General features: G+C 53.1%; 1 protein-coding gene and 1 long non-coding RNA gene across 3 annotated transcripts in view; one reads left to right on the plus strand and one right to left on the minus strand.

Moving 5' to 3' along the window:
* The window catches only part of PPP2R2B (protein phosphatase 2 regulatory subunit Bbeta), a 57,685-nt gene that overhangs the window by 23,043 nt on the left and 7,244 nt on the right, over nt 1-27,398 (plus strand). For both annotated transcript variants that reach the window (XM_064387504.1, XM_064387505.1), the window contains 3 exons: nt 21,101-21,198; nt 22,441-22,606; nt 25,327-25,439. In XM_064387504.1, the coding sequence (XP_064243574.1) occupies nt 21,101-21,198; nt 22,441-22,606; nt 25,327-25,439 (377 nt within the window). The remainder of the gene's footprint in view (nt 1-21,100; nt 21,199-22,440; nt 22,607-25,326; nt 25,440-27,398) is intronic.
* On the minus strand, nt 18,264-22,050 carry LOC135279924 (uncharacterized). The gene is made up of 3 exons (XR_010347063.1): nt 20,877-22,050; nt 20,333-20,392; nt 18,264-20,242 (listed from the first exon to the last, which is right to left on the minus strand). It is a non-coding gene; the product is annotated as an uncharacterized LOC135279924 (long non-coding RNA).

The raw sequence follows: 27,398 nt of genomic DNA on the forward strand, positions 1-27,398 counted from the left end.
GCAGGTCAGAACCCAGCGCTGGTCAGGCCCTCCAGCCCAGGACCCGAGCTGTGCTGTGGGTGCTTGCAGGTGATCCTTGGGGTGCCAGCCAGGACAGCCCTGTCATCAGGTTTTGAAATGGAATTGAGGGCCTTGGTGGAGTGGTCAGGATTTACTAAATGTAGAGAGACCACCTCTGGTTGATGAGCCCCGAGCTGAACACTGCAGAGGGTAGGAGATATTAGTGGGAACGTTGCACGGTTGCTGTTTGTGCATCACCTGTTGTCTGTTGGAGACAGGACCCTGGGTGGGATGTGCTCCTCATCTGACCCAGCAGACTGCTCCTGTGGCTGCTCCTGGGAACAGGAGTCTGCAGGGCTTTGCCAAAGCCCTGGCGCCTCCTCCCAAAAAAGCTGGTGAGAGCTGGTGCCTGGAAGGTCAGTAGGTGGGAGGGCTCAATGCCGTGGCAGACAAGGTAATCATCAGCTTCCCTAGCTCTGCAACCTGGAGCAGAGGGGCACCCCTGCCAGCAGGCACAGAATCATACAACAATTAAGGTTGGAAAAGACCTCCAAGATTATTGAGTCCGGACTTGCTTGTTAGTGATTGGCTGGGGGAATAAATGCTTGTGGAAAAATTCCTTTGAGTATATCGTGCCAGCCGCTGGATCGCTCGGAGCTGCTGCGGGAGCTGGTGCCGCCCGTGCCCGGTGAGAGGTGTGCGGCTGGGCGGAGGCGAGGCACACGGAGCGGAGGATCACCGCGCAGGATGCTGAGCAGGCAGCCCGAAAACAGCGGCTGCTCGCTCCCTGCTCCTCCCCGGGCGGCTGTGCGGCCCCGCGGCCATGTGCTGGGCGGGCACAAAGCCCCGGCTGCGGGCAGGGCTGGCAGGGGCGCGGGCACCCCGGCAGTGCCCGGTGATCCCCGGCTCTGGCTCCCCGGCAGTGCCCGGTGATCCCCGGCTCTGGCTCCCCGGCAGTGCCCGGTGATCCCCGGCTCTGGCTCCCCGGCAGTGCCCGGTGATCGCCGGCTCTGGCTCCCCGGCAGTGCCCGGTGATCGCCGGCTCTGGCTCCCCGGCAGTGCCCGGTGATCGCCGGCTCTGGCTCCCCGGCAGTGCCCGGTGATCCCCGGCTCTGGCTCCCCGGCAGTGCCCGGTGATCCCCGGCTCTGGCTCCCCGGCAGTGCCCGGTGATCCCCGGCTCTGGCTCCCCGGCAGTGCCCGGTGATCCCCGGCTCTGGCTCCCCGGCAGTGCCCGGTGATCCCCGGCTCTGGCTCCCCGGCAGTGCCCGGTGATCCCCGGCTCTGGCTCCCCGGCAGTGCCCGGTGATCCCCGGCTCTGGCTCCCCGGCAGTGCCCGGTGATCCCCGGCTCTGGCACCCCGGCAGTGCCCAAGCAGCCCAGGCACGCAGCGGGGCTCCGGGCAGGCAGTGCTGCTGCAGCTCCTGCACAGCCGGTGCGCCTGGAGCTCACCAAAAGACCCCCAGGCTTCTCAGCTCAGCATCCCTGTGCAGAGCTGCTGTGACTGCCGGGCACTGGAGCCCTGGGCAGGGCACCTGAGCTCTTTGCAGCCCCCCCAAATCCCCACGACCTGGGGAGCTGGCGATTGCCCTGCCCTGTAGAGGGGCACCTGAGGCACAGTGAACCTGGAACTGGCCGGGGTCTGACCCCAGTGCTCTGGGGAAGGGTGAGATGCCACCGTGGCCACCCACCCCAGCATTTGGGCACTGGAGGCCAGATGTGTGCACATTGGTGGGTTGTTTGTGTGCTGTCAGGAATGCTGTCCCCAGCTCACCTCCCTGCCATCCTCCCAGAAAAGGTGTGATTGAGCTGTTGGAGTCAATATCCTCATTGAGGGCAGCGCTGGTTGTTGTTTTTCCCTGATGCATTATGTGCCTGATTCCTTGAGGGGAAGGGGTCGCCCTGTCCTGCCCAGGGGGTCCCGGGATGGGGCAGGTGGCTGTGTGGTTTGTCTGGGGTTTCTGTTGTTTTGGAATTCAGCTTTTATCCGCTTCAGCCTCCAGCAGCACAGCCCTCACTGCAGCTCCAGCTCGCTGTTTCAGGTTCAGCTCACAGAGGGTGTTCTGGTCCTCTGAGGTGTGGTGTGTACCTGGGGAAGGAGGTAGGATGCCAGGCAGGTCAGGAGCTCTGTGTTGGGACACCACAGGAAGCTGCAGGGCCCCCACAGCCCGGCTCAGGGAGAGCAGAGTCACTTCCAGCTGAATATCCAGGAGGATCCTGCCTCCGTGGCAGTGCTGCTTGTCTGCATTGCACAGAACTGCTGTGCAGCCTTTTTGTTTCCTTCAAAGCCTGTTTCCTCACTTCCTCGGGTGCCACGAGTCAGCTGTTGGGCCATCTCTTCTAATGTCATGCTAAGGCAGGTCCTGGGAGGGGAAATGTAACTGGAATACAAACCAGAAACCAAAGTAGCCGATTAATCCCTCATTTTGATCTGCTCTGTCCTGCATTTCAGCTGATTCCCTGGTGTGGTCATAAAACACAACCATTATCTCAGCTTCCCCAATGTGCAAACAAATTGCTGTGATTTTCCTATGCTTGGATCAGTCCATATCCATATTCTCTGAACAACAATAAAACATTAATGGAGATAAAGACTGTTATCTCCCTCATGTCTATTTTGTCATTAGAATAACAACTTTAAATGTTAAGAGTGCTGAGATTTATAATGCCAAGCCTGCTCAGCAAAAATAAATCATGTTTCATAGAGCACATTACCATTTATTGCTGCTGTATTATCTCAAGCCAAGAGTGGGTGTTAACCCTGTGATAACGTCCTCAAAGGGGATTTTAAATAATTTTGTAGTTTAATTTAAAAATTCTGTTGACTGCCTGGTTTGATCTGCAACTCATTTTAGTGCAAGGGGTATCAAAGCTGAACCTCTCCAAATGCTGATAACGAGCTCACTGAGATGTACAACAGCGGGGGAAGCCCTGGACCCCAAAATAGCTTCTGGTTCAGCTGTAGCTTCAGTGAACCAGCCCAACACAGCCACACAAGCAGGGCTCCCTAAATGTGATCACTTTCAAGCTGTTGTAGACTTTGGGAGACCAATGGGTTTTTTAAGTTTCATCTTGGTGTTTTCATTCTTGCTATCTGGGCCCTCATCAGCTGACAGCAAGCTCATGGCAAGAGAGATGTGTCTCAGTGATTTGACGTGTTACCTGAGCTGGTGTGGCTCCACAGTCCGTGCCCCTGTGGTGCTGCCCTGCTCTCACCCTGCCCTGGCGCCCTGACTGCTGCTGGGGATGGAGCAGTGCTGTGCCACAGCAGTGCACAGTGACGGTCAGCCAGCTCCAGACTGGTGTCCCCTGGCTGGCTGCAGCTGTGTCACAGTGAAGGCAGGGGCATGGCATGGCCCCCGAGGCAGGAGGAGCACCAGTGGAAGCTCACCCGCCTGTACCTGGCTGCGGGTGGGACGTGCCTGCTGTTCCAGTTCCACTGGAAACCCCTGCAGTGATTAGGGGGACCCTTGCACTTGGTGATCCAGAGCAGGGCATGGGGTCTGCTGCTGGAGGCTAGATGTCAGCAGTGGTGGAGGTTGCTTCAACCTCAGCTAGCAAGTTGTCCGTGGAAACACACATCTCTGTGGGATCTGGGGAATGGAAGAGGGAGAATTAGAGAGGCTGTTTTGGAGAGCCCTCCCTCACAATCCCTAAATAAACTTGGCCTTCGTTTCAGCAGGCTGACAGATTCTTAATTATAATAACAGCATGAACAGTGTTGCTTTGTAACTGGTTCCCCATTGAAAATTTCTGGCTAGCAGGAATGGTGTGCCAGATGTCTGCCTGTGATTGCCTCTGCTTGGGAAGATCTGTTCGGGTAGCACTCTCAGCTGGAGGATACGAGTCATGTAGGGATCCAGGGGCAGTCTGGTTGTTTGCCTGATTTCTTGGCAGAAGCCAGAGTCCCATCAGAATCTTTGCAAGTGTCTCTGCAGCAGTTTCCTTCTACAAATTGCTCTGTTTGAAGGCACCAGAGCAAACAGGGACCTGCACCTCTCAGCAGTGACAAACTATTGATTTCTGGCTAAATTTTGGTGATGGTGTTTCTCCACCCTGGCCTTAGGAGGGGGCTCTGGTCTGGGGATTCTGCAGCCCCCAGACCCAGCATGATTTCCATCTCTAGGTCATGGCTACCCTGCCAGCCCCTGGTGCTGCCTGGGAGTCCCAGGAGCTCTGCTGGCTTTGCTCAGCAATGCTCTGAGCTGTGAGCTGTGCTTCTGCTGTGCTCTTTGTGTTGAGTGGAAAGCATTCCAGAGGCACAGTCACTGTGGGGAGTCTCCGGACTCTTGCTAGGCAGTGTGTTGTGGTGCTGGAGAAAACCCAGTGCTGATGGGCTGTCATGCTGCTGGCATCCTGGAGGTACCTGAGGGAAGCCCCTCTGTCTCTGTGGAGCTCAGTACAAGCTCTTCTGCAGCACAGATCTGGCTATGGATCCTGTTTCACGCTGTCATTTGGCAACTTGATGTAATATTTTTCATCAGGAGTCCTGCACAGTGCAGCAGCAAGGTGTTACTGATGGAGCAACTCCAGCTATAACAGGGTATTGGCTTTTTGATGGAAGTCATCAGGCAGAAAAACACTGGGCATAAAACAAAGCCAGAGATCAGTACCTGTGGCACTGAATGGTTGAATTCACCCGAGATTGTGGAGATGATGCTGTGCAGAGATTACCTTGTAGCTGGGGCTGTTTCTGGTGGCGGTGAGGCCAGATCCGTCTCCCCTGGATCTTTAGATGGTCAGAGTTCCTCATCATTGCCATCAGTGGCAACAGTTTCTGCTGACAGACTGATTTGGAGGTCAGCCTGAGTCAGGCGCTTGAGAATTCGATCTGGGTATAGCTTAGAAGGGAGAAGAGTAGCTCTTGGTTCTGATCCAACACACCTTCACGAGCAGCTCTCAAAGCCCTTCATAAACAGCATCTTACAGATGCCAGGCTGGGCATGGGTCTTGCTTTGAAGTTGGAGCTGAAGTCTGCTGTGTTACCTCGTTTGCATGAGGCTCTGGGGAGGACACTGAAGTCTGGTCATATTCGGACATTTGATTGAATGTAAGAACTTTCTAATTAGGATGTTTATGAGTTAATCACATGTGACACTTCGTTTGCTTCCTGCTGCAGGCCTGAGATGTGTGTGAGGATGTGGGGAAGTGGATCATCCTTTTTTTGGCTTTGTGTCACCCTAATGCATTATCTCCATCTGGTTGTCTCCTCCCTCCTTGTGTCCCTCAGCTGGGAGTGTGTACCAGTGGCTATTAATAGATGAATCCTGCAACAGTCTGTTCTTGCAGATGGGATTCTCAGCTTCTGAAGCCTAAAACTCATTACAAATAAAGCAATACGCTGTGTGGTCCTTAATACAATTAGCCCTGCTCTAAGTTAGTCTCCCAGGGCCAAATGCTGCTGTCAGTTTCCATGTGAAGGTTGCCTGGGAGTGTCATGGCCTGTAGATCCCAACCCACATGTTCCCTTGCCCTGGCTGATTATGGACACAGCCGTGGTGCTTTGTCTGCTAAATACAGGTGTGAGATCCCATCTGCTAAATACAGGTGTGGGATCCCATCCCTGACATCTCTGGCTGTGTGGTCCCAACGTCCTGTGTGGTTTACAGGGATGGGAGGGCTGTGCTTCTACGTCTGTGTTACAGAAGGATGTTGTCTTTTGAGGCCTTTGACTTACCACCTATCCCATCATCTCCTTGAGCAGCCAAAACCAGCCACAGTGCAAGGTGTCCTCTTTGCACCAAGGTTCTCTCAGGCAGGCAGACCCATCTCCCCCTTCCTGACCTGTGGAAGGAGACAGAAGGACACAGGAATGTTCACAGGCATTTTGGGGATCTCTTTTCTTGGGGATGAGCAGTTGTGAACTGAAAAGCCCATATGGCTGTGGGCAGTTATTTGTGTCTCCACTTGCTGCTGTGCATGTCTGTGTGCTTGGCTGCACACACACACACAAACTCACAAACACACACACTTGTCAGTACCTCTAGTGAACCTTCTGGGCTTGGAGTCATGACTCTTGTCTTTTCCTTTCACTCACCCCTGCCCCTTCCCAGCTCCCCAGCTTCTCATGGGACAAGTGGGTGGGTGCAGCCACGGACCTGCTGATGTGGGAGCAGCAGGAGAGTGGTGCAGGGTGAGCCAGAGCCCTCCTTCAGACACAGAGGGAAAGATTCTGCACAGAACTGCCAGGAACTGCTCCAAATTGTGCTCATGTCTGGTGTGTTTGCCTTTGCCAGGGACCCGAGCAGCCTGGGCAACCAGAGGGGCTTTGGAGTACTATTCTGAAAGGCTTTGTTCTTTAATTGAGAGGGCTCTGCTTTCTCTTGAGAAAGGAAGATGTGAGGCTGTTTTCAGATTAATTTTACCACGCCTTGCATGCTCTGGAGGGACACATCCCAGGAGGAATGCTCGTGTTCCCGTGTGCAGGAAGCGTCTGTCCGTGTCAGGCTGGGCGTCTTGCCCTGTCTCAGCATTTGCTGGGGATGGGCAAAGCACCTTGCCCCACTTCCCCAGTGTGTTTGCAGAGTGTGGGGTGACCTCGGGGGTGAGTGCAGCAGTGAGCACGGCCAGTGCAGCCCTCCTGTCCCAGCAGGGCACCACAGCACCGCTCTGCTTGGCAGTGCCTTGTCCCACAGGGGTGGGTCAGCCAGGCTGGGGAGATGTGGTTTTCTCTTCCCTGCCTGGGAGTGATTTTCCTGCTCCAGAGAGGAGCCCTGCCCTGGTTTGAGGTACAGGTATACAGCTGAATTCCAGACTTGGGAGGCACTTTGTTCTTGATCTCCTGATAGCTGCTGCCTCACCAAACCTCTTTCTTTCCCTGCCATCTGTTTCTGACAATGTGCAAAGTTATTGATGAGGTGATGAAATCAGAGGACTAGAGTTTGCCAGGAAAAGGGTTTTTTCCTCTGCATATGCAGTCTCAGGCCTTCAAATGAAACCAACCCTCTGGAAAACCTGTGTGTCAGGCTCAGGGCAGCAGCTCCTGGGCTGGTGGTCTTGTGAGTAGTGGGTCCAGGCAGTGCCTTCTCAGTGCACACGCAGGGCTGGGAGGAGCTGTGGGTGGTAATTAGCAGTAGAAAAACACACCATGACATCATCTGAGCGAGCTGTCCCTGCTGGGTGCTCAGAGTGCACCGTGGTGTTTCCACCAGCGCTGCCTCCCATGTCAGCGTGCTAACAGACAGCTTCCTGGCTTGCTGGATTTAGCCTCTGTTAGTCCTTGGCAGCGCTATTTGGAGGCTGGAAGGCTATTTTAGGTATATTTAATTACAGTTTTTTCTTGCTTAGTGAATAGCTGCAGTTATTAACATACAGTGGAAAGGGTTACAGGAGATGGCAAATATTCAAGGCATTCTTTTGTCTTGTCCTCCAAAAGACAGAGAAAACAGTTACATTTATCAGCAAGTGCTGTTTTCTGACTAACAGAGTTTGCAAGCAGTTTTCTGTGTTTCTTTTACTTTTCAAAAGCCATTGATTTTTGCAGTGTTGCAGTTAGAAAACAAGCCTCTAAACTGGTGTATTCCTGCATTTTAAAATGGACTTTCAGTCTCCTGCTGTCTTTTTATTGGTTTCCCAGCCCTGCTGAATGTTGCTTAAGTCAGCATGTTGTAATTGGCCTGTGGAGATCCGGGTCTGGCTGGTGTCACTTAAAACCCAAATGGCTTTGCAATAATGTCAGTGTTTCTGGACTTCCTGCACAGGAGCAAAGGTGCCCACTCCTGCACAGCTTGTACTGCATCTGTATTGACTGGGAGCACTTGGCTAATCGCTTCCTGTAATTAAATTCTTCACTAAGAATAAAGTTAATCTTCTCAGAGCATATAAAACCTGACCCGCAGCCTGAGCAGGCAGAAATGCTGCTGTTTATAGGCACCTTTATCCAAGTGTAAAGGGCCCATTCCCAAAGCAGAAGCAATTAGGATAATTAGATATTCCTTGTCCTGAGTCAGGGATATATAATAAAAAACTATATGTGATATGGTAGTTTTCTGCTTGAGGTTCCATAGACTCTTGAGGTTGGAAGGGACCATTTTGCCCATTCCTCATGGATCTGATAAGATACCACTCAGCCCTGTACATTTGATGGGATCACCAGTTCTCCTTGTCAGGGTGCTGGGGCTGGCTGGGGCTTTGTTGGGTTTTAAAGCTTTTTATATTTGCATTTCCTCTGTTTGATGATGCTCAATAAGTTTGGCAGAGAGAAATGGATGAGACTTTCCCCAACTTTTCTTCTCTTTGTTTACATAAACACATTAATAAACTAATTGCCCAAATCCTTGCTGGCTGGCAGAAGCATTAAGCTTGCTATAGGCCGCTGACTTAAACCATATGGTTTGGTCCCAAGGCTTCTTTGGGTTTTTAGAAGAGGTTTAAAAAGTGCCTCTTTGCATCATCTTGAAACATTAACATTCCAAGCACAAATAGTTTTGCATAATTTATTACTCTCACTGTAGCTTTGCTCATACCCCAAAGTTCAACTTCAAAGTACTGCATCCTCACTCCTCATTATTTATGTACAGCGAAACAAAACAACAGTAAGAGCCAACCAGGCATTGCTGTGTTTCATTGGATGGAGAAACTCAGACTTCTTCTGTAGCCATATCGTTTCTTGTTCAATTATTAAGAGCCAAATTCAGAAGGAAGGTAACATTTCCAGGATCCTTTCCTGGAATGCAGGAGTGCTTCTGGAGAGAAAGTGTGTGGTACCCAGAGGATGCCAGGTACTTGCCATCAGCTGTTCAATTTGGACAATTACAGTACATTTGTCAGTTCCACTTTTATTCAGAGTGAAATCCACTTGCCAGTTCTCACACAGTTTCAGTGCAGCAGTATTTCATCAGCAAACAGTGTCAATAGTGCCCGATATGACAGGGCTAATATCGATTCCCCTAGTTCATTTTGTGAGACCTGTTATCTTTGTAACAAATATTGTATCTGAAATCAGAAATGTGGGTGAAACATGCAGCAATGCCCCAGTGAGGAGAGTGTTAGGGAGAACTTTGAAGCAGAACCCTGGCCTCCTTCACTGTTATACCTGGTGTGCCAGCTGGGTTCCCCCAGCATGGTCTGGGGTTCCTGCCCATCAGTTCTGCCCCAGCTGATGGACTGTCATGCAGAGCACTGGGCAGAGTCTGCATTCCTCCCACCATTGTGCAAATATGGGTACCAGGAAGATGTCAGCCACTGCATTAGATGAGGGCTGAATAAATCAGTGTGCACGGATCATTGAGCCTCTTTGTTGTAAAACAAATGGCCTGTGGTCAGTTAATCATGTAAAGAAACATCTCCCAGACCTCATGGCATTATTCATAAGTACTAAATCCTCTTGCAGTTTCATAAACAGAATCTCTGTTAAAATATGGGGAAATTACAAGCTGGAACAGTGGTTGGAGATGTGGCTGCCACATACTATGGGGAAAAGGAGCAAGAGATTTTTTTTCTCTTGCAAAGGTCTCATCTCTCCCTCATCTGAACCATCCCTTTGCCTGCAGCTCACAGGTCTCCTTGTGCTGGACACTGCTTGCTGTGAGTGCCCAGCCTGTTGGGAGCTGTGGGAGCCCTGTGAGGGACGACGCGTGCCCTGGGCTGCTGTCCAGGCTGTCCTGGTCCGTGGCTGGTGGCTGTGGAGCCCCCAGTCCCCCAGTGTCAGCCCCTGGCGTGGATGCCCCTGGCTCTCAGCCATTGTGGTGCAAACGAGGACTGGCAGCAGCCTGGGCCCCGGGCAGTCTGGTTTGTCTGGTTTGGCTCGTCTGGTCATCGTTTGGCACCTGGTCTGGCTTGTCTTGGCATTGCCCCCTCCATGTGATGTGGCCATCTTGGTACTGAGAAATGGCCTTTGTTTCCTGCCCTGGTTTCTCCCTGCTGGAAGGGGAATGAGTGTGCTGGAAGGCTGCCTGTTCTGATGGTAACTCCCAAAGTCTGTCTGCCCTCTGCTCCAGTGCTGTCCCCATTGCTCTGTGGTGAGGCAAGTGGGAGCAGTAGAAGGTCACAGATTCACTGTGCTGTTTTTATCCAGATTTACCTAATTCTTTGTTAAATGGCTTTGAGGTGGCTCCCAGCCATGTGAAGCTGGGCTCTCTGGGCCATGTCCAAAGGGGCAGCTACTTTCCCATAGCACCTCTCTGCTTGGCCTGTGGTCCCTGAACATCCATTTCTTCTGCTGAAGGCCTGGAATTGATGTCCGTTGCTTTTCCATCATGATTTAGAAGAAGCCCCCTAACTGTGGTGTCCCAATTTTCAGTTCGTGTTTCAAGCAAGTGGCTCTTATGTGTTGCCAGCCCTCAGCACGTTCACTTGTTAAATTATGCACATGCTAATGAAGTGTGAAAATCAGCCAAATAACAACTCTCTGTAATCGCTTAATGTCCCCAGAGCATTGTGGCTTTTTTTATTATTATTATTTTATGATTTGTGACCCATTCTAATAATGTTTCTGCAGGGCGTTATTCCAACAACTGAGGTTAATTAGCATTTTCACTTTTTCCCCTTCTGAATGAAGCCCAAACTTGCTCACAGCCCACAGTGCAGTTTGTTTTCTGTTTTGAATTCAATAATGCCTAGGTTTCGATCAGAATGGGAAGCAGTTTTCCAGCAGAGCTGTTAAAATCCACACCCTTGCCCCCAGCATACACTCACCCCACTCCTCTCGTGTCAGAAACAGCCTTGTGTTCAGGGTTGTTGTGCCTTGGTGTCACACCATTCACCTGCGATTAAGGTGGAGTCACAATCCTCACGACAAACCAGAGCTTCATTCAAAGTGCTGTCCTGTGCTAGCTGTGTCCTCTGCCTGATGCTGCAGCCTGCTGGGAGCTGCTGTGCTCCAGGGCAAAGCTGAAGCCCCCGTTCCCCTTGGACACGGGTAGGAAGGCTGGGCAGGCAGTCACTTGAAGCAGAACCAGTGATAGCCCCTGACAGCAGATCCGTGGCAGAGTCACAAACTGATCAACAGGAGCCTTGGTGGCCGGAGGGCTGGGTGTTCCCCAAGGTGTGCTGCTGCTCGTGGAGCTGCTGGCAGGACTGTGCCATGACTGGGCAAGGGACAGCTCCCTGCCCCTGCCTGGCCTCTGTGTGCCTCTGCATCTGCCGCTAGTTTAGAACAGACTAATCACTTTTCCATGCACTCTAGCTGACTTTGGTGTGTGGCTGTGTTGATGATAAGACCCTGCTGGGAGCAGCCAGGTTCAGCTCTGACTCTGGTCCCTGCACTGGGGTGGATGAACAATGTCAAGATTATCTCAGCCCAACAGTTTGGTCAAAAATATTTTCCACTGATCCTGCCTGGGGAAGCACCATGTTTAGCTTCAATGATACAGCCCTGACACCAGAAAAAGAGCTTCCAGCAAAGACTTTTAATTCCCTGTCAGAATCAACGTAATTAAATCCCCTCTGACGGGAAGAGGGTTTTCACTGGATCCAGTGACTGTCCATGCTTCTATTTGGAAGCCTCTAACATCCCTGAATTTATTCCCTGTAACAAACAAGGGTTTTGTTTCCACTAAAGAAGCTGTATATACGAAATTTGTTATTTTCAAGCAGAAATATTTGTTATTTACACTTGCAGTTTATAAACAAGTGGTTTTCACTCTCTGTAACTTACCAGCAGGAGCCAGGAATGCTGCCTTGCCCACAGAGACCTTGGGCCTTCCCCAGGGACTTGAGGCATTTGGGTGCTTCCTGCACCCCAAGTGGCAAAACTTGTAAAGTTCAAAGACAGGCTCATTTATAGCTGCAATCTGCTCCTTCAAGCTGCTGCACAAATCACTTTTAAGCAATTCATTTCAGCGGCTCAGGACATCACTTAATGAACCCAACTAAATTGAAAGAAAGAAAGTTTAATTAAAATACTGCAAGGGAAATGTCTTGAGACAAGCTCTTCCAGGAGCAGATTGAAAATGATGGCACAGACATCTGTCTTCCATGGGAAGAAATGTTAAAGTCGGCAGAAAATTTAGTTTGTGATGAGTTTTAGAGGGAGCAGATAAAGAATGTGTTGTGGTCTGGCCCCATGCAGGGGCTCTGGGTCACTGTGAGCTCTTGCAGAGCCTTGTGAAGGGTTGGTGCCCCAGCAAGGAGTGCTGACAGTGGCAGGCAGTGGCACTGAGACACATGTGGGGGCAGAACCTGGCAGTGGCCACCTGCCACGGGTGTCTTTGGCACTCTGGGAATGGGCACATCCCGGAGGGAGGACCCTGAGTGGCAGCAGGAGGGCAGTGGGGTGTGCTGACCTTCCAGAGAGGGGTCTGTGGGCACTGGGACGAGGCAGGGGAAATGCTGCTGGCAGAGCACTCTGGTGGCTGATGTCAGTTTGAAATATCCTGTCTGCCCAGACATGGGTACTGAGGAGGGGGTGGCTCTGCCCAGGGCTCTGCCTGCCCCAGTCCCATTGTGCTGCCATCTTACTCAGTACAGCCCCAGATGTTGGATTAAGCCATCTTTGGCTGGTTAAATTCAAATCTGTGCAACAAATGCCAGGGACTGTCTGCACAGTGTTGGTGTGTTTTCTTTCCCGTTGGAATTGGAGCGTTAAGAACATTTTTTCAAATGCCACCACTCTGATGGGCATGGATCCTGCGGGTGCTCACTGCAGGGAGGTGGGCTATGGCAGAGAAGGGTCAGTTTCCCATGCAGAAGGTGTTCATATTCCATCAGCCACATTCCCCATTTGCCTCCTCCCATTCCCCTTCATGTGCCAGACCCACGGTGTCTCACTGCTGACCCACCTGTGTTTGTGTCTTGGTGCTGCCTCCCGGGCTGACCCGCCTGCAGGCAGCTCATTCAGTCACCCTGTGCCCAGGTTTGCCCACGGGCACCCATCACTGGAGTCTCCACGTGGGCACTGTGATTTGGGATCCCCTGTGGAACCCAGTGCCAGCTTTCTGTGAGAAGCTCCTGTTGCAGTAGGTGCATGTTGTGCCTCCCCTGCTCAGCCACGGGGCTTGTTCCAGGGGCACCAAACTGGAATAATGTGACAGAGAATGACATCAGAGCAAGATGGCAGCAAAATTGGGTTGTAAGCTGAAAATAGCTGCTTTACATGAGAGCAAAGAGTGCTGCTTCTGAATTTTACTGACTTAGCTGACATTTGGGTACTTCTAATTAAAATTTTTCAACAGTCAATAGTTTTTGCTGATCAGCTAACAGATGGCTGCAGCAGGATGACCAGAAAGACAGACTGCATGGCACATGAAGTGTGCTGGAAAGCATCCATGCCCGTGTCTGCACACCGACCCTTCGTCTGCCAGAGGAGAAGTGCAGGGTGTGCATCTGAGTGTCCTGGGCTTGTCCCCAGGACTCAGGGGTGTGCTGAGGGTCAGACCTGGTGGCGTTACCTTTTGAGAAAAGCAGCTTTTGTGTTCCTGCTGCAGATAAAGATCTTGTAAGTAGTAAGAGCTCAGTATTGTTACCATCTGTGAGTATCTCCCTGTGTCAGATGTTCAGGTTTTCAGCAACCAGTGATGTCCCTGGAAATCATAGGTTTTCAGAAGGTATTTTGGAACCAGGCCACTTTTTAGGTTGCTTATGCCTTTATGCCCAAGCATGAGAAGTGCCCTGACAGTTCTGTGGCAGAAATCATCAGAATTTTTAAAGGTTTTACTGTGGAAAGGGTGGAGGACTTGATCAATGCTCAGCTGCTTTTTACAAAGTCTCTCTTTTTTTTTTTAAGGGTGTATTTTGCAGATGGACTTGGATTTTCCATCACTATTCCTAAGCCCAAATCAGCCATTTTGAGGAGGTTGTGTCTGCTGTGCAGCTAAGCCTCTTGGCACAGGGATGCAGCATAAATCCTGCAGGGAGCCAAGGGACAGAGCAGTCGGATGAGTTGCCTGGAATGCTCTGGCAGTGTGAGCCAGCACAGGCAGTGAGTGTGGGGAGCAGCCGAGCACAGGGCAGGGGGGGCACGGGCAGGAGGGCAGGCTGCTGCCAGCCTGAGCCACTGCCCCAGTGCTGTCCCCTGAGCCCAGCCCTGGGAACACCAGGGAGGCACGGAGGGCTGCCCTGATGAACCCGTGTGTGAATGCAAGATGAATAATGTAGAAAAGAATAGTAAACAGAGAAAAAAAGTCATTCAAGAAACTGTGGGTTTCAGTAACTGCCCAACTCTCAGTCAGTTTGCTTTTAAGCCCCTAAGATTAGCTCTGTTGGTTAGAGCATGGTGCCAAGCTTGTGAGTTCAGTCTCTGTATGGGGCAGTCACAGACTCAGAGATCCTTGCAGATCCCTTTCAACTCAGAATATTCTGGGATTTCTTAAAAGAAGTTGCCTGCAGACCATGGTTTGTGGTTATCTCAGGTGCACATGCAGAGGGTCTGTCCTGCCACAGCCTGGACTGTTCACTGGGGTAGGACCTGTGAGCCTCTCCCACCCACCCAGAGCTGGGGCTGATGCTGGGGCTGCTTGGCTCTCCTGGCAGCAGGGTGTTCTGGGGCACCCTAGAGCAGCTCTTGGCTTTCCTCACAAAGTGAGGGTTATTTGCACTGCTAGAGACATTCTTGGGTCCCAGGCTAATTGTCTTGATTTACGTGCTGTCCTGCCACCACAGGTGCGATGTGTAACAGCTTAATTCAGGTGTTCATAGCCTGACCAATTAAAAATTGCCATTAATCCAAGAGTTAATGGGTTGTGCATCTTGATGCAGACAGAAGAGTTTTGTGTTGTGTGCATGCCCAGGACCCAGCAGGACTGGTGGGCAGGCTTGGGTGCTCTGTGGGGCCAGGGCAGCTGGGCCAAAGGCAGCTCTCCTGCCCTGCTTCACTCTGTTCACCTGCTCAGGTGGGCTAGCTGTGGCTCTGTCTGAAAGCTGCCCCTCCCTTCCCTTTCTGTTTTACTGTTCTGCTCCTGTCGATGGCCCAGCCCATCACATCCCCTGGTCTCTGCTGGTGCACTGGGCTCTGGAGCAGCGCTTGCCCCACTCCTTTCATGTCCTCGCCCTGGGCCCCTGGGGGTGTGAGAGCCCCTGGGGCTGTGAGAGCCCCTGCTCCCTGGGAGTCTCTGTGCTGACCCCTTCCATGAGGTAATTTCCTCCTGAACTCTCCTTTCCATCAATTCCAGTAAATTACACCTGGCCAGGATGATGGAATGATGTAAGTTCACATTCTTGCACGCTGGCATTCTGAAATGTGTGCCTTGGTGGGGGATGCTGAGTGACACAAGGGTTGATGCCAGATGGGAGTTTCTTTCATCCACGTTGGGTAGCACGAAATTCCTCTTTGCTGTAACAAGGGCACAGAAATTTGGAATGTGCCAGTATTTTTAGCTGCTCAGTCTAGGAGTGTTATTCCATGCTGGGGAAGAGGAGCAGCTGTTGGTAGCTCTGCAGCATCATGTTGTGATGAGGAGCAGGGTCCAGCCCTGCCCGAGCTGCTGGGGGTCCCGAGTGAGTCTTGACTCCCCATGACCCCAGCCTGATCCCTGCAGGAGCAGGACTCACGATGGCCAGAGGGATGGGCCTGCCCCTGGCTGGGAGCTGGGAGCTCTTCAGGCATGGTGCTTTCCACTAACCCATCCCTCGCTCACCACAGCCCTGGCCTGACTGGGATGAAGGGGTCGGGCAGCTGCCGTGCCATGCTGGGCTGTGCCATGCCATGCTGTGCCATGCCATGCTCTGTTGTGCCATGTCATGCCATTCTGGGCCATGCCATGCTGGACCTTGGCTTGCTGTGCTTCACTTTGTGGTGTCAGCAAGCTATGGTGTTTCAGGGCGTTTTGCTGATGCTCCAGATCCTTACTGGGCTTAATGCAGTGGAATTGATTTCTGTTTCCCAGGCTATGATTCACCTCAGCAGGGGATAATCAATGCCAATCAATCACGTGTGATTTTGCATGCTGTTAGATTGCAGTTTAACCTCTGCTGTCCTTTGCCCTCATGCCCCCCTGCCGTGGACCACACAGTTTGGGGCAGGATTGATGGCCCAGGCTCCCCACACTGCCCTGCACATTGTGCCTAGCCCTGCTCTGGTGGACTTGGATGCCAGCTCCTTGTCCCCTTCAGCTCCATGGCCTCGCCCAGGCTTTCTTCCTTTCTATCCTGCCATTTCTGTACCTGAGGGGCCCTCTCTGACACTTTTTCATGGGCAGGGAAGGGAGTTGCATTCCAGCCTTTGAATGAGCCTCTTGCTCTGCCTGCTGGGCTGGGGGCTGAGGGTCCAGCTCTGCTGCAGCTGCTGGGTTAAATCTGGCCTGACAGAGGGGAGAGAAGCTCCCGGCTCCTTCAGAGTGCCTTCAGTGTCCAGGCCTGAGCTCTGGTAGGGCCACAGCTCCCATCAAACTGCACATAAAGCCCGGCCGTGGAGGTGAATTCCTCAGCACTGATGGCAATGCCTTTCAGAGTAAACACTGTGCTGGCTCTTTTTTTTGTCTGTTTTAAGAGAGGCAGACAGAAAGGGAGACCAAAGAGATCTCTTTTAAACAGGGAAATGTAGAGTCTCACCATTTTCTGAGCAAAGCAAGACCACAGCCTGTCACTGAGGGTCAGACATCCTTGACAAGCTGAGGATTGGGCTGCGTTAGTCAGTTGTAGTTCTAATGTTTGTGTCCTTCTCAAAACCCCTTTCTGAGCTCAGGGTCTGTCTCCTGCTGTGGTGTGGTGGGATGCAGAGAAGGTGGGATGCACTGAGACCTCCACAGGGGATCTGTGGGTGGACCTGTGCTCTGGCTCTCCTATTACCAGACGTTGCCTCCATAAGCCCCTTAATTTTTCATTACCCTTTTGCTGTCTTCATCCTGGGTGGTTTCAGATGGGGGTTTTGTCCTCAATTAACAGGACCCGTTGTTGTCCCACTTGCTTTGTCCCTCATGGGCAAGCAGAGCAGGGAGTGGCTGCTGTGCCATGGCTTGGTTGTGCTCCCAGCCAGGGGCCACATCTCCATCTCCTTGGCAAACCCTGCAGCCACCACTCCCTTGGGGGGTCCAGTAGGGGATGAGGGATGTGGCTGTGGTGAGTTATTACCCCACACTTATCAGTGTTAAACTCGACTTGGCAACTCATAGCCTGGGATTTGAATGACCTAAATCCTTCCTTTGGCAGCCTGGTTTGCTGTTATTTATGGTGCTTCCCAATTTATTATCATCTGCAGTTGGAGGCTTTGTGCATGGTGCTGTCCACCGAGTGATTTATGCACAGTAAAGAGAGCAGAGCATCCAGAGCCATGCTCCCCAGACCCCTCCTGTCCCCTGGCACCAGAGCTGAGCAGGCAGGGGAGGGCAGGGGCTGCCCTAGAAACACAGAGTTCTGTCTGGGGAAGAAATTGGCTCGATGGTGTCATCAGGACAGCTCCTGGGGCTGGGCTGTGGCAGAGCACCGGGGCTGTGAAGGGTCAGGAGCACAAGGCTGATGAGGAGCAGCTGAGGAAGCTGGGGAGGGGCTCAGCCTGGAGAAAAGGAGGCTCAGGGGGCCCTTGTGGCTCTGCACAGCTCCTGACAGGAGGGGACAGTTTCTTCTTGCACCAGAAGGGAAGTTTAGTTTGGATATTAGGAAAAATTCCTTCTCTGAAAGGGCTGACCAGCCCTGGCACAGGCTGCAGTGATGGAGTCACCATCCCTGGAGGGATGTAACAGATGTGTAGATGTGGCACTTGGGGACATGGGTTAGTGGTGACCTTGACAGTGCTGGGGGAATGGTTGGATTCGATTTCAGGGGCTTTCCCACCTAAATGATTCCGTGACTGTGTGTGGTCACAGACCTGCCTCTCACTTCCTACCCCAAAGGAGGCATGTTCCACTGGGACAGCAGGCAGAGGGCAGAGCCCTGGAGGGCTGGGGGCACCCTCTGCCCGCTGGGTTTGACTCCAGGGATGTCCCTGCCATGGAGTGGCTGCTGTGGCCTGGGCCTCACAGGGGTGTCATCCTGTGCACACTGGGGCCACGAGCTCCTGGCACAGGTGTTGGCACAGGTGTTGGCACAGGTGTGGTGTCCCGTGGCCTCCCCAGGACAGGCGGGACCGGGGCCCTTTGCATGGAGCTGCTGGAGCAGATGGGATGTGCCAGGAGCGGGGATGATGTGCCTGGAAGGCTTTGGGAGCGAGGACAGGGTGCTTGGGGTGCTCTGGGAGCAGGGATGTGACAGCCAGGCCCCTGCCCAGCTGGGCAGAAGGAGAGGGGTGGCTGTGTGGGCAGCTCCCTGCTGCAGAGCAGGCTGCTCCAAGGATCCAGGAGGTCTCAGCACCGACTGCAGCTTCCCCAGTTTATCTTCTTTCTTTTTAAGAACATTCATTCCCTGTTCCTGGCAGAGAGCATGCCTTCCTCCACGCTGGGAGAGGGGGAGGGGGGTGTGTTGTAAATTTCCCATTTTTCTGATAAAACTGTATCGCTACGGCGGAAATCAAATCCCATCTTGGATATTTTTAGCATGAGAGCATGAAGGCACAGAGATGCCGAGGGAAGGGAGGATGGGAGGGGAGGGAGGACGGCGGGCTGGGTCTCCATGGAAACTGTTTGCTTTAAATTCCCGCATTGGGGCACTGGGTGTGTAGGAGGTGATGAAGGAAAGGAAAAAGCAAAAAAGAGGCAAGGTTTTTTCCTTTCTGTTGTCACAAAACTGCTGAAGGAACCTTAGGAGAAATGGGCATAAATTATTGATCATCTCAACACGAGTACATGTGCATTTTCATTAGCAACCACCCTGTCGTGTCTCTCGAGGGTGCAGGTGGGGTGTGCAGCAGCCGTGACCAACCTCTGGCTGGTTCAGAGACACCTTTGGAAAGGAGCTGGTGTCACTCTCTGATCCTGAGCTGGTTCCTCTGTGGGACTCCCCCAGCTGCCCTCTGGATGTTCTTCTGTGCCAGGCTGCTGTTACTGCCCAGACACACCAGGGAAAGAGCCAGTGCCCAGACCATGGGTGCTGGGGGAATGGTGCTTCTGTCAGCTGGGGTGCATTTGGGCTTGGGCTAGATGCTTCTACTCACAAGAGGGTTTTTTAATATTTAGGGTATTTTTTTTAAATGTGAAAGTGTAGTTATCCAGGCTCTACTGGTATCCTTGTCTGAAGTCCTGATGATGGGCATGAGTACAGCTCAGGTCTGGGGGATGTGTGGATGTGAAACCCCCTTGTCCATGGGTGCAGTGTACATGGGGGCTGGGCTGGGGTGGCACGAGGGTGTCTGTGGTGCCTGGCCCTGGTGGCTCAGACCACAGCCCTGCTCTCAGGCTGGTGCCTTAGATCATGTCTGAAAAGCACCTCACTGCAGCGCACAAAGTTATTTTTAATTCATTGAAAAGGGAATGACCTAAAACCAGCAGCTGGTAATGGAGAGGATTAAATAGAGCAAAACAGGTACGTTTTCAATTGAGTAATTTTAGAAGGAAGCAGCATGTCTCATTATGAGGTGCACGTTAGCACTGCCCAGCCAGAGCCTGAGTCCCCTGGCTGCTGCTGGAGCAGCTGCTCCCAGCCTGCTCCCAGCGTCATCCGTGTGACACCTGGGGACACCAGGCTCAGCCCATGGCTCACAGTGATGCTCTCCAGGGTGGGGTCACCTGCTGCAGCAGTGAAACCTCAGTGTGAGCCAGGGCTGAGCTGGAGCTGCTAGCCAGGCTTGGTGCCAAACACAGAAGCTTCTTGCTCAGCTGGGACGCTGTCTGGGGCACAGAGGTGTTGTTTTGGGGAAGCCCATGGGTGTGTGAGGGGGCTCTCAGGTGCCCTGTCTGGGTGGTGCTGCAGCAGGGGGTGTGGGTTTGGGGGATGCTGTCTGGGCTGGCATCCTGGAGGACAGACCCCAGGGGTGTTCCGAGCTGCACCACGAGCTTGGGCCAGTTGCTGCATTTGGTCTTTTCTCGTTTGCTGAGGTAGCTTTCTACTCTGTATCTGGGATAAAACTCTGGGGAGGGAGAGGGGGCAGCTCAGGTTATATGTTTCTGAGGCTCTCTCTGCTGGCACACACCAGAGCTAACATGCAGGAGGAACCAGAGCACTGCTCAGAGGGCTCTGAGTGGCCACAGCCCGGGCAGTGCCATGGCTTGTGGGCACAGCCAGTGCTTGCAGCCATGGCCAGCACCCTGCCCTGAGCCCTGGGCTGCAGCCCTGCCAGCCCTGGTGCTGCAGACGTGAGAAGGGCAGGAGTGAGCTGAGCTGGCAGCTGATATGGCCAAGTGTTCATCACAGAGCCCGTCCTGCGCCCAGTGCTGAGGCTCCAGGGCTGCAGTCATTCTTCCAGTTCCCCAGCTTCTTCATGCTGCTGGAGAGTGGCTCCCCAGGCAGTGGGTGAGCACCAGTTGGGCAGTAATTGCTGTGGAATTAACCTCTGACATTCTTCTAAAAATAGGCCAAATAAATCCAATCATTAGCAGCTCCCCCTGCGCTGCCTGGAGGGTAAACACTGCAGATTAAAGCGTTTGCACTTACAGGTCTCTGTGTGTCCCCTGGCTTCTCCTGCCACTGAGCCCAGAATCCTGCAGATGGACCCTGGTTTGTGGGGAAGGGGAGTGGTGTCAGTGCAGGGCTTTTTCAGCTGAGGGGGGGCTGAAAGGCATCACCTTGGTAGGCGATGGTAGCTTCAGCAGGGGAAAGCAGCAATGTTGATGCAGTCACCAGAGCTGTTCTACCTGAGAAGCTCAGGGAGAGAGGACAAAGGTGAGGTGAACCTGTCTGCTCCCTCTCCTCAGGGTGAAGGCAAACCATCACCCAGGCAGAGGGTGGCACGAGGGCCAGGTGGGAGCCAGCTCTGCCCATCAGCCAGGTGCTGAGAGGAGATGCTGGGGGCACCCGCAGCACCAAGCCCTCCCCAGGCCCCAGGAATTGATTGTGTCACCCCAAATGGTGTGGGCAACTCCCCAGGGCACGAGGGGAGCATGCTGTGCCATGCTGTGCCGTGCCACACTGTACTGCCCAGCCCTGGGCCCCTGCTGTGACAGCAGTCCTCAGGCTGCACTGAGCACAGGCACAGTACCTGGAAATCCACTGGAACCAGAGCTGGGACACAGGCCAGGGCAGGGGGCCATGACAGCATAATGCTGAGCCCGTTCAGTGTTAAAGATGGTAGAAAAACAGGGATTTATGGAGGTGCCACAGGGTACCAACAAGGCACGTCGCTGTACAGGGCATGGAGCTTCCTGGATGCCTGTGGAAGTCAGGCTGCAGTTACTGAAACTGTCTTTGTCTTCTCTTTACCAGCTGACATCATCTCCACTGTTGAGTTCAACCACACTGGAGAGTTACTGGCAACAGGGGACAAGGGGGGCAGGGTTGTAATATTTCAGCGTGAGCAGGAGGTGAGTGCCAGTGAATGCAAAATGCCCATTTTATCCTTTTAAGTGAAGCGTCCTGCTGTTCCCTAATCCGTCTGTGTCACTCCTAAGCTCAGGGCTCTCCTGGCATACTACGAGCTGAAAAGCAGCTGTTAGCATCAGCAGGGCCAGTTTTCCTCCTGCCAAACACCTTCCAAGCATCACATTGCCTGCATCCTTCTGCTCCAGGTGTAACAGGGACCAGGCAGCGCATCTGAGTGTGTGGCAAGTGCACACCTTAGGGATGACACCACCCCAAGAACCCCTCATACCACCAAAATTCTGCCATCCACCAGTGTAGATGGATGCAACAATTAAGTTTCCCTTCCAAAACTTTGCTCAGAAGTGCTAGCAAATGCTTTGTTGGAAGCTGGAGGTTGTGCCTGCTGGAGAGGCGTGTGTTCAGCCTTCAGCATGGCCCTGTGCTGGCGGGCACCCTGCCAGCCTGGCTGGGGGAGCTGTGCCTGCTCCTGCCACCTGGGATGGCCCCCACCATTTCCAAAGCTGTCCCAGTTAGTTGCTCTGCTCTGAGTCAGTGGGACCTGTCCTCAGCTGTGCTGGAAGGAAGGCATCAGACCTGGGCATGAGACAGGTCATGGTCCGATGATAGTTTTAAATTTTTGTCAAAGTTAACACTTTAACATTATTTCTACATACACTGAAGATAACTCAGTGGTTGACCATCACATGTGCAGACACCTCATCAGCCGTTCCAGTACTAGTCAATTTCTCCTTTTCCTCTCATTTCATTATTCTACTGCTTTTCCTGAACTTTAAGCCTCCAGCATAATTCTGAATGCATCCACTCAGCTCCTGTTCAAGGGGACATGTGGGGCTTCACCCACCCGCCCAGACCAAGGCTGCCCATCCCGTACCCCTACCTCTGCCAGCAGCTCTTGTGTGGCTGGGTTCAGCACAGGCAGGAGCTGGCGCTCGGTCCCAGCCGTTCACTGGGGACAGGCAGTGGGGTGGGATCCATTCCTGCTGCATTCTCTCTGCGTTCCCGCTCCGTTTCCTCTCCATCCCCACTGTGTTCCCATTCTGTTCCCCCTCCATTGCCACTCCGTTCTTGCTGTGTTTCTGCTTCATTCCCTGCCATTCCCTCTCACCCCGCTCCCTTCCCACCGCGCTCTCAGGGGCCGTGGTGGCGGCCGAGGCCGTGCCGGGCGTTCGGCCCCGCGCTCGCTGCCGCCAGCGCGCCCTGAGCCTGCGCCCCTGTCCCTCCAGAGCAAGAACCAGCCCCACCGCAGGGGAGAGTACAATGTCTACAGCACCTTCCAGAGCCACGAGCCTGAGTTCGATTACCTGAAGAGCCTGGAGATTGAGGAGAAGATCAACAAGATCCGATGGCTGCCGCAGCAGAACGCGGCCTACTTCCTGCTCTCCACCAACGGTATGTGGCACGCTGCCTCAGCCCTGGCTCCCACCACCCGCCTGCTCCTCTCTGTGCTGTTTATTCGGGGAAATAATTGTTAAAACTCTCCCTGCATGGTCCCACAGGTGTCCTGGGGCAATGGGTCTGGCAGAGCTCAATCCCTCTGCCCCAGGTGTATTTCACGGCAGCCCCTCCCTTTGAGGGAGAGAGGGAGGCTTCTGCCTGACAAAAACTGACGGTTTTTATTCTCAGGATCCTGGGATTTTTTTTTTTTTTTTAAGACAAACTGCAGGTGTTTTGTTTCAATTTGCAGTCACGTTGGGCTCAGCAGTTCCATGTTATGTTCTGATAAGTATCATGAGGATCTAGGAATATTACTTGGGATGAATGGGACCTTAAGATGGATGTGACTTAATTTCTTCAGGGGAAAAGGAGGGGTCTAATTATATTCCATAACCAACTTACCTTGTGTTATAGAATTGACTCTATTGATCATTGTAATAAAATTCAAAGACTTATTAAACTCATTTGGGGGAGAATCATTGAAATGAAATGAAGATTAATTATGCAGCATAATGTTCTGTTAATTGAGTTTTTAAATAGTTCTTTGATTAACAGGGATATTACCCTTCCATTTGGGTGGTGTTCCATATGCAGGCAGGTTATCAAAACAATTAGTTTGGAAATACTCCTGTGTTATACTGTTTCTTTTTGCTCTTACTATTACACTAAGATTTTATAGTGAACCCCCCCCAAAATAGGGCATGTTAATAAAAACAAAATTAATTGACACTGCTTTGGAGTTGCTGTGTAAGAGAGAAAATGAAGATGGATGATGGGGTTTTGTATGAAACCTGGTGGAAGTGATGATAAACTATGGATGGAGTCCCTGCCAGGAGGGAGTGAAGAAAACACCATTATTCAGAGTTACCCCACGTGTTCCTGGCGTTCTTTCTGCGGGGGCTCTGTGGCACAGGGAGTGGGATGCTGGGAGGAGACAGGGAGCTGCTGGGGCTGGGAGATGCCTCCAGTCCTGGTGAGTCCTGGCTCTGCACAGTTCTGGAAGGGGAAGGTCAGCGTGGCTCTGGGTGAGTACAGACACCCTGTCAGGCCTCAGGGCCCTGAGGTGTGCCCTGCACAGCTGTGCTCCTCCACGGCTGTGCTCCTCCACAGGGCTGTGCATCCGCAGCTGGCTGTGGGCACAGGTACCTCTGTCACTGCTGCCAGCAATGGCACTGGGGCACAGGTACCTCTGTCACTGCTGCCAGCAATGGCACTGGGGCACAGGTACCTCTGTCACCACAGCCAGCAATGGCTCTGTCACCTCTGCCACAATGGCACTGGGGCACAGGTACCTCTGTCACTGCTGCCAGCAATGGCACTGGGGCACAGGTACCTCTGTCACTGCTGCCAGCAATGGCACTGGGGCACAGGTACCTCTGTCACTGCTGCCAGCAATGGCACTGGGGGCACAGGTACCTCTGTCACTGCTGCCAGCAATGGCACTGGGGGCACAGGTACCTCTGTCACCTCTGCCAGCAATGGCACTGGGGGCACAGGTACCTCTGTCACCTCTGCCAGCAATGGCACTGGGGCACAGGTACCTCTGTCACCTCTGCCAGCAATGGCACTGGGGGCACAGGTACCTCTGTCACCTCTGCCAGCAATGGCACTGGGGCACAGGTACCTCTGTCACTGCTGCCACAATGGCACTGGGGCACAGGTACCTCTGTCACCTCTGCCAGCAATGGCACTGGGGCACAGGTACCTCTGTCACTGCTGCCAGCAATGGCACTGGGGCACAGGTACCTCTGTCACCTCTGCCAGCAATGGCACTGGGGCACAGGTACCTCTGTCACCTCTGCCACAATGGCACTGGGGCACAGGTACCTCTGTCACCTCTGCCACAATGGCACTGGGGCACAGGTACCTCTGTCACCACAGCCAGCAATGGCTCTGTCACCTCTGCCAGCAATGGCACTGGGGCACAGGTACCTCTGTCACCTCTGCCAGCAATGGCACTGGGGCACAGGTACCTCTGTCACCACAGCCAGCAATGGCTCTGTCACCTCTGCCACAATGGCACTGGGGCACAGGTACCTCTGTCACTGCTGCCAGCAATGGCACTGGGGCACAGGTACCTCTGTCACTGCTGCCAGCAATGGCACTGGGGCACAGGTACCTCTGTCACCTCTGCCAGCAATGGCACTGGGGCACAGGTACCTCTGTCACCTCTGCCACAATGGCACTGGGGCACAGGTACCTCTGTCACCTCTGCCACAATGGCACTGGGGCACAGGTACCTCTGTCACCACAGCCAGCAATGGCTCTGTCACCTCTGCCAGCAATGGCACTGGGGCACAGGTACCTCTGTCACCTCTGCCAGCAATGGCACTGGGGCACAGGTACCTCTGTCACCACAGCCAGCAATGGCTCTGTCACCTCTGCCACAATGGCACTGGGGCACAGGTACCTCTGTCACTGCTGCCAGCAATGGCACTGGGGGTACAGGTACCTCTGTCACCTCTGCCACAATGGCACTGGGGCACAGGTACCTCTGTCACCACAGCCAGCAATGGCTCTGTCACCTCTGCCAGCAATGGCACTGGGGGCACAGGTACCTCTGTCACCTCTGCCAGCAGTGGCACTGGTGCACAGGAGGTTTTCCAGCCTTGGCACCTCTGTCAGTGGGCGGCTCGGGGAGCAGCCACCTTGATGCTCTCCTCTCTCCTCCCCAGATAAGACTGTGAAGCTATGGAAGGTCAGCGAGCGGGACAAGAGGCCGGAGGGATACAACCTCAAGGATGAGGATGGCCGTCTCCGAGACCCCTCCATGATCACCGTGCTGCGGGTGAGTGTGGGGGACCGTGGTGGCTGAGGAGCCATTCCATGTGGGTCTGGGATGGAAACTGCTGCTGGTGTCCCCTGTGTGCCGTGGGGCCTGCCATGGGGGCTGCCGTGGGCACTGCAGTGCCGTCGTGCCGCGCTAGTTTGGTGCTGAAGGGCAGCTCTGGTGCTGTGACTGGTGCATGGGAGCTGCCAGGGCTGCCTGGGCTGTGCTGATGCTGGGCAGCGTGTCCCGTGCCTGGTACCCATGTCTGGTGCCACAGTGTGCTGTGCTGCCCCACGGGCTGCCCCCATCTCAGTGAGGAGGCAGGGCAGAAGCTCTCCCAGCTTGGAGCATTCCCAAATGTAGCTGCTGCTTCTGTAGGAACAGAAGTACTTCCTCCAAATGAGTTTTCCTCCTGGTCATGACCTTAATCAGACCACAGCAGCTTGTAATTTACTAACACCCTGTCAGAATTTGCATTTTGAGTACTTGTGGGTTTTATATTTATACATATGAAATTATTACTATGATTGTGCTATGATTACTATGACTCATTTTATGGGCCCCAGTTCATTGTGCATGAAGCCATTGAGAACCCTGGGCAGGCAGTTAATTCTTGTCTCTGTACAGGGTTGTTCCCGGTGACTGGCAGTGTTTTTCTTTACACAGCAAGACAGTGTATATTTCATGTAGATGTGTATCTGCTGTTAAGTTTCAGGCAGCATTTCCACCCTAACATGGTACCTGACAGCCCGTTGGAGAGGTTTGCTCAGTGCCTGGCTGTCAGAGCTGGGGCTGTCAGCCCTTGGCAGGCTGGGAGGCAGGATTTGAAAGGCAGCAGTGTTAAGGGTATCATCCCAGGTGGTGCTTCCTTCCCTGCTCAAAGGCACTGGGAAGGCCCTGGGATTTCTTTCTCCCCCGTAGAAAGTCATACTGAAATATCAGAGAACCGAACAGCGTTGGAGTTCACTCACTGCCTTGAAAGTTTCAGCCTCTGTTTTGCCTCAGCCCATGCGCTGCTGGCAGCAGCTCAGTGCTGTGTGGCTGGAGGAGCTGCTGTTTGGTGTGTGCACTGGGGTCAGTGCTGTCTCTCCTGCCCCTGGCGAGTAGCGCAGGGCACTGGGAGGTCAGACATGCTTTGAGTGCTCGCTGTGATGCTTATTGGTGTCTGCTGTGCAGTGCCTGTGGTCCCTGAGGACAGGAGATTGAGGAGTCTTCCACCAGCCCCATTTGATCTAATGTTTTGATGATTTTACTTAGACAGATATTTACAATGGCTGTAAGCGTTTTGCTGCAGCTTGGTGTAAATCTGACAAGTAATTGTCCTGTGATGGGTATGCTTTAAATTAAAGCCACATCCATCCATGGTTTAATTTTCAACCACAGACAAGTGAAAAAAGGGTTCTAATGCACCTTGCTGCCATAATTTCTCATCCATTTGGCTTAATGGTTTAAATGCACTTGATGAGCATCATCCTCTGAGGAATTTCTAACCCACACAGCGCAAAAAGAATATTTAACTCTGCTCAGGCTGTGTAGTGAGGTGTTTGCTGCCATTAGAAGAGCTCTGGTGACTTGAATCACCCCCAGTCTAACAGCTGCAGCCCTCTGACCTTGTGTAGCTGCCTTGGTGTGTTCCTGAGTTCCACTTGCTGTACCTGTGCCTCGGGACATACTAGGAGATAATTAACACAAGTGATATCCAGGGCTTAAACCTTTCCAAAGAGAGGATGTGTTGGCTTTGGTCGCTCCCAGTGCAGGGCAGTCTGGGGTGACACCCCAAGTGCCCTGCCCCGGGGCAGGTGCTGGGTGCTGTGGGTGCTTGCTGCAGGCTCTGCTGCTGGGGTGCAGTGTGTGTGCCGCTTTCCTCGTGTTTGTGGCTGCCACAGAGCCCTCGCCAAAGAGCTGCCACTCCACTCTCTCTGTTCCAGCAAATTCCATGATCAGTCCTGGTTTGTGTCTCCATTTTGCGGAAGCCCT

The sequence above is a fragment of the Passer domesticus genome, chromosome 13 (assembly GCF_036417665.1).
Source record: "Passer domesticus isolate bPasDom1 chromosome 13, bPasDom1.hap1, whole genome shotgun sequence".
Lineage (NCBI taxonomy): Eukaryota > Metazoa > Chordata > Aves > Passeriformes > Passeridae > Passer > Passer domesticus.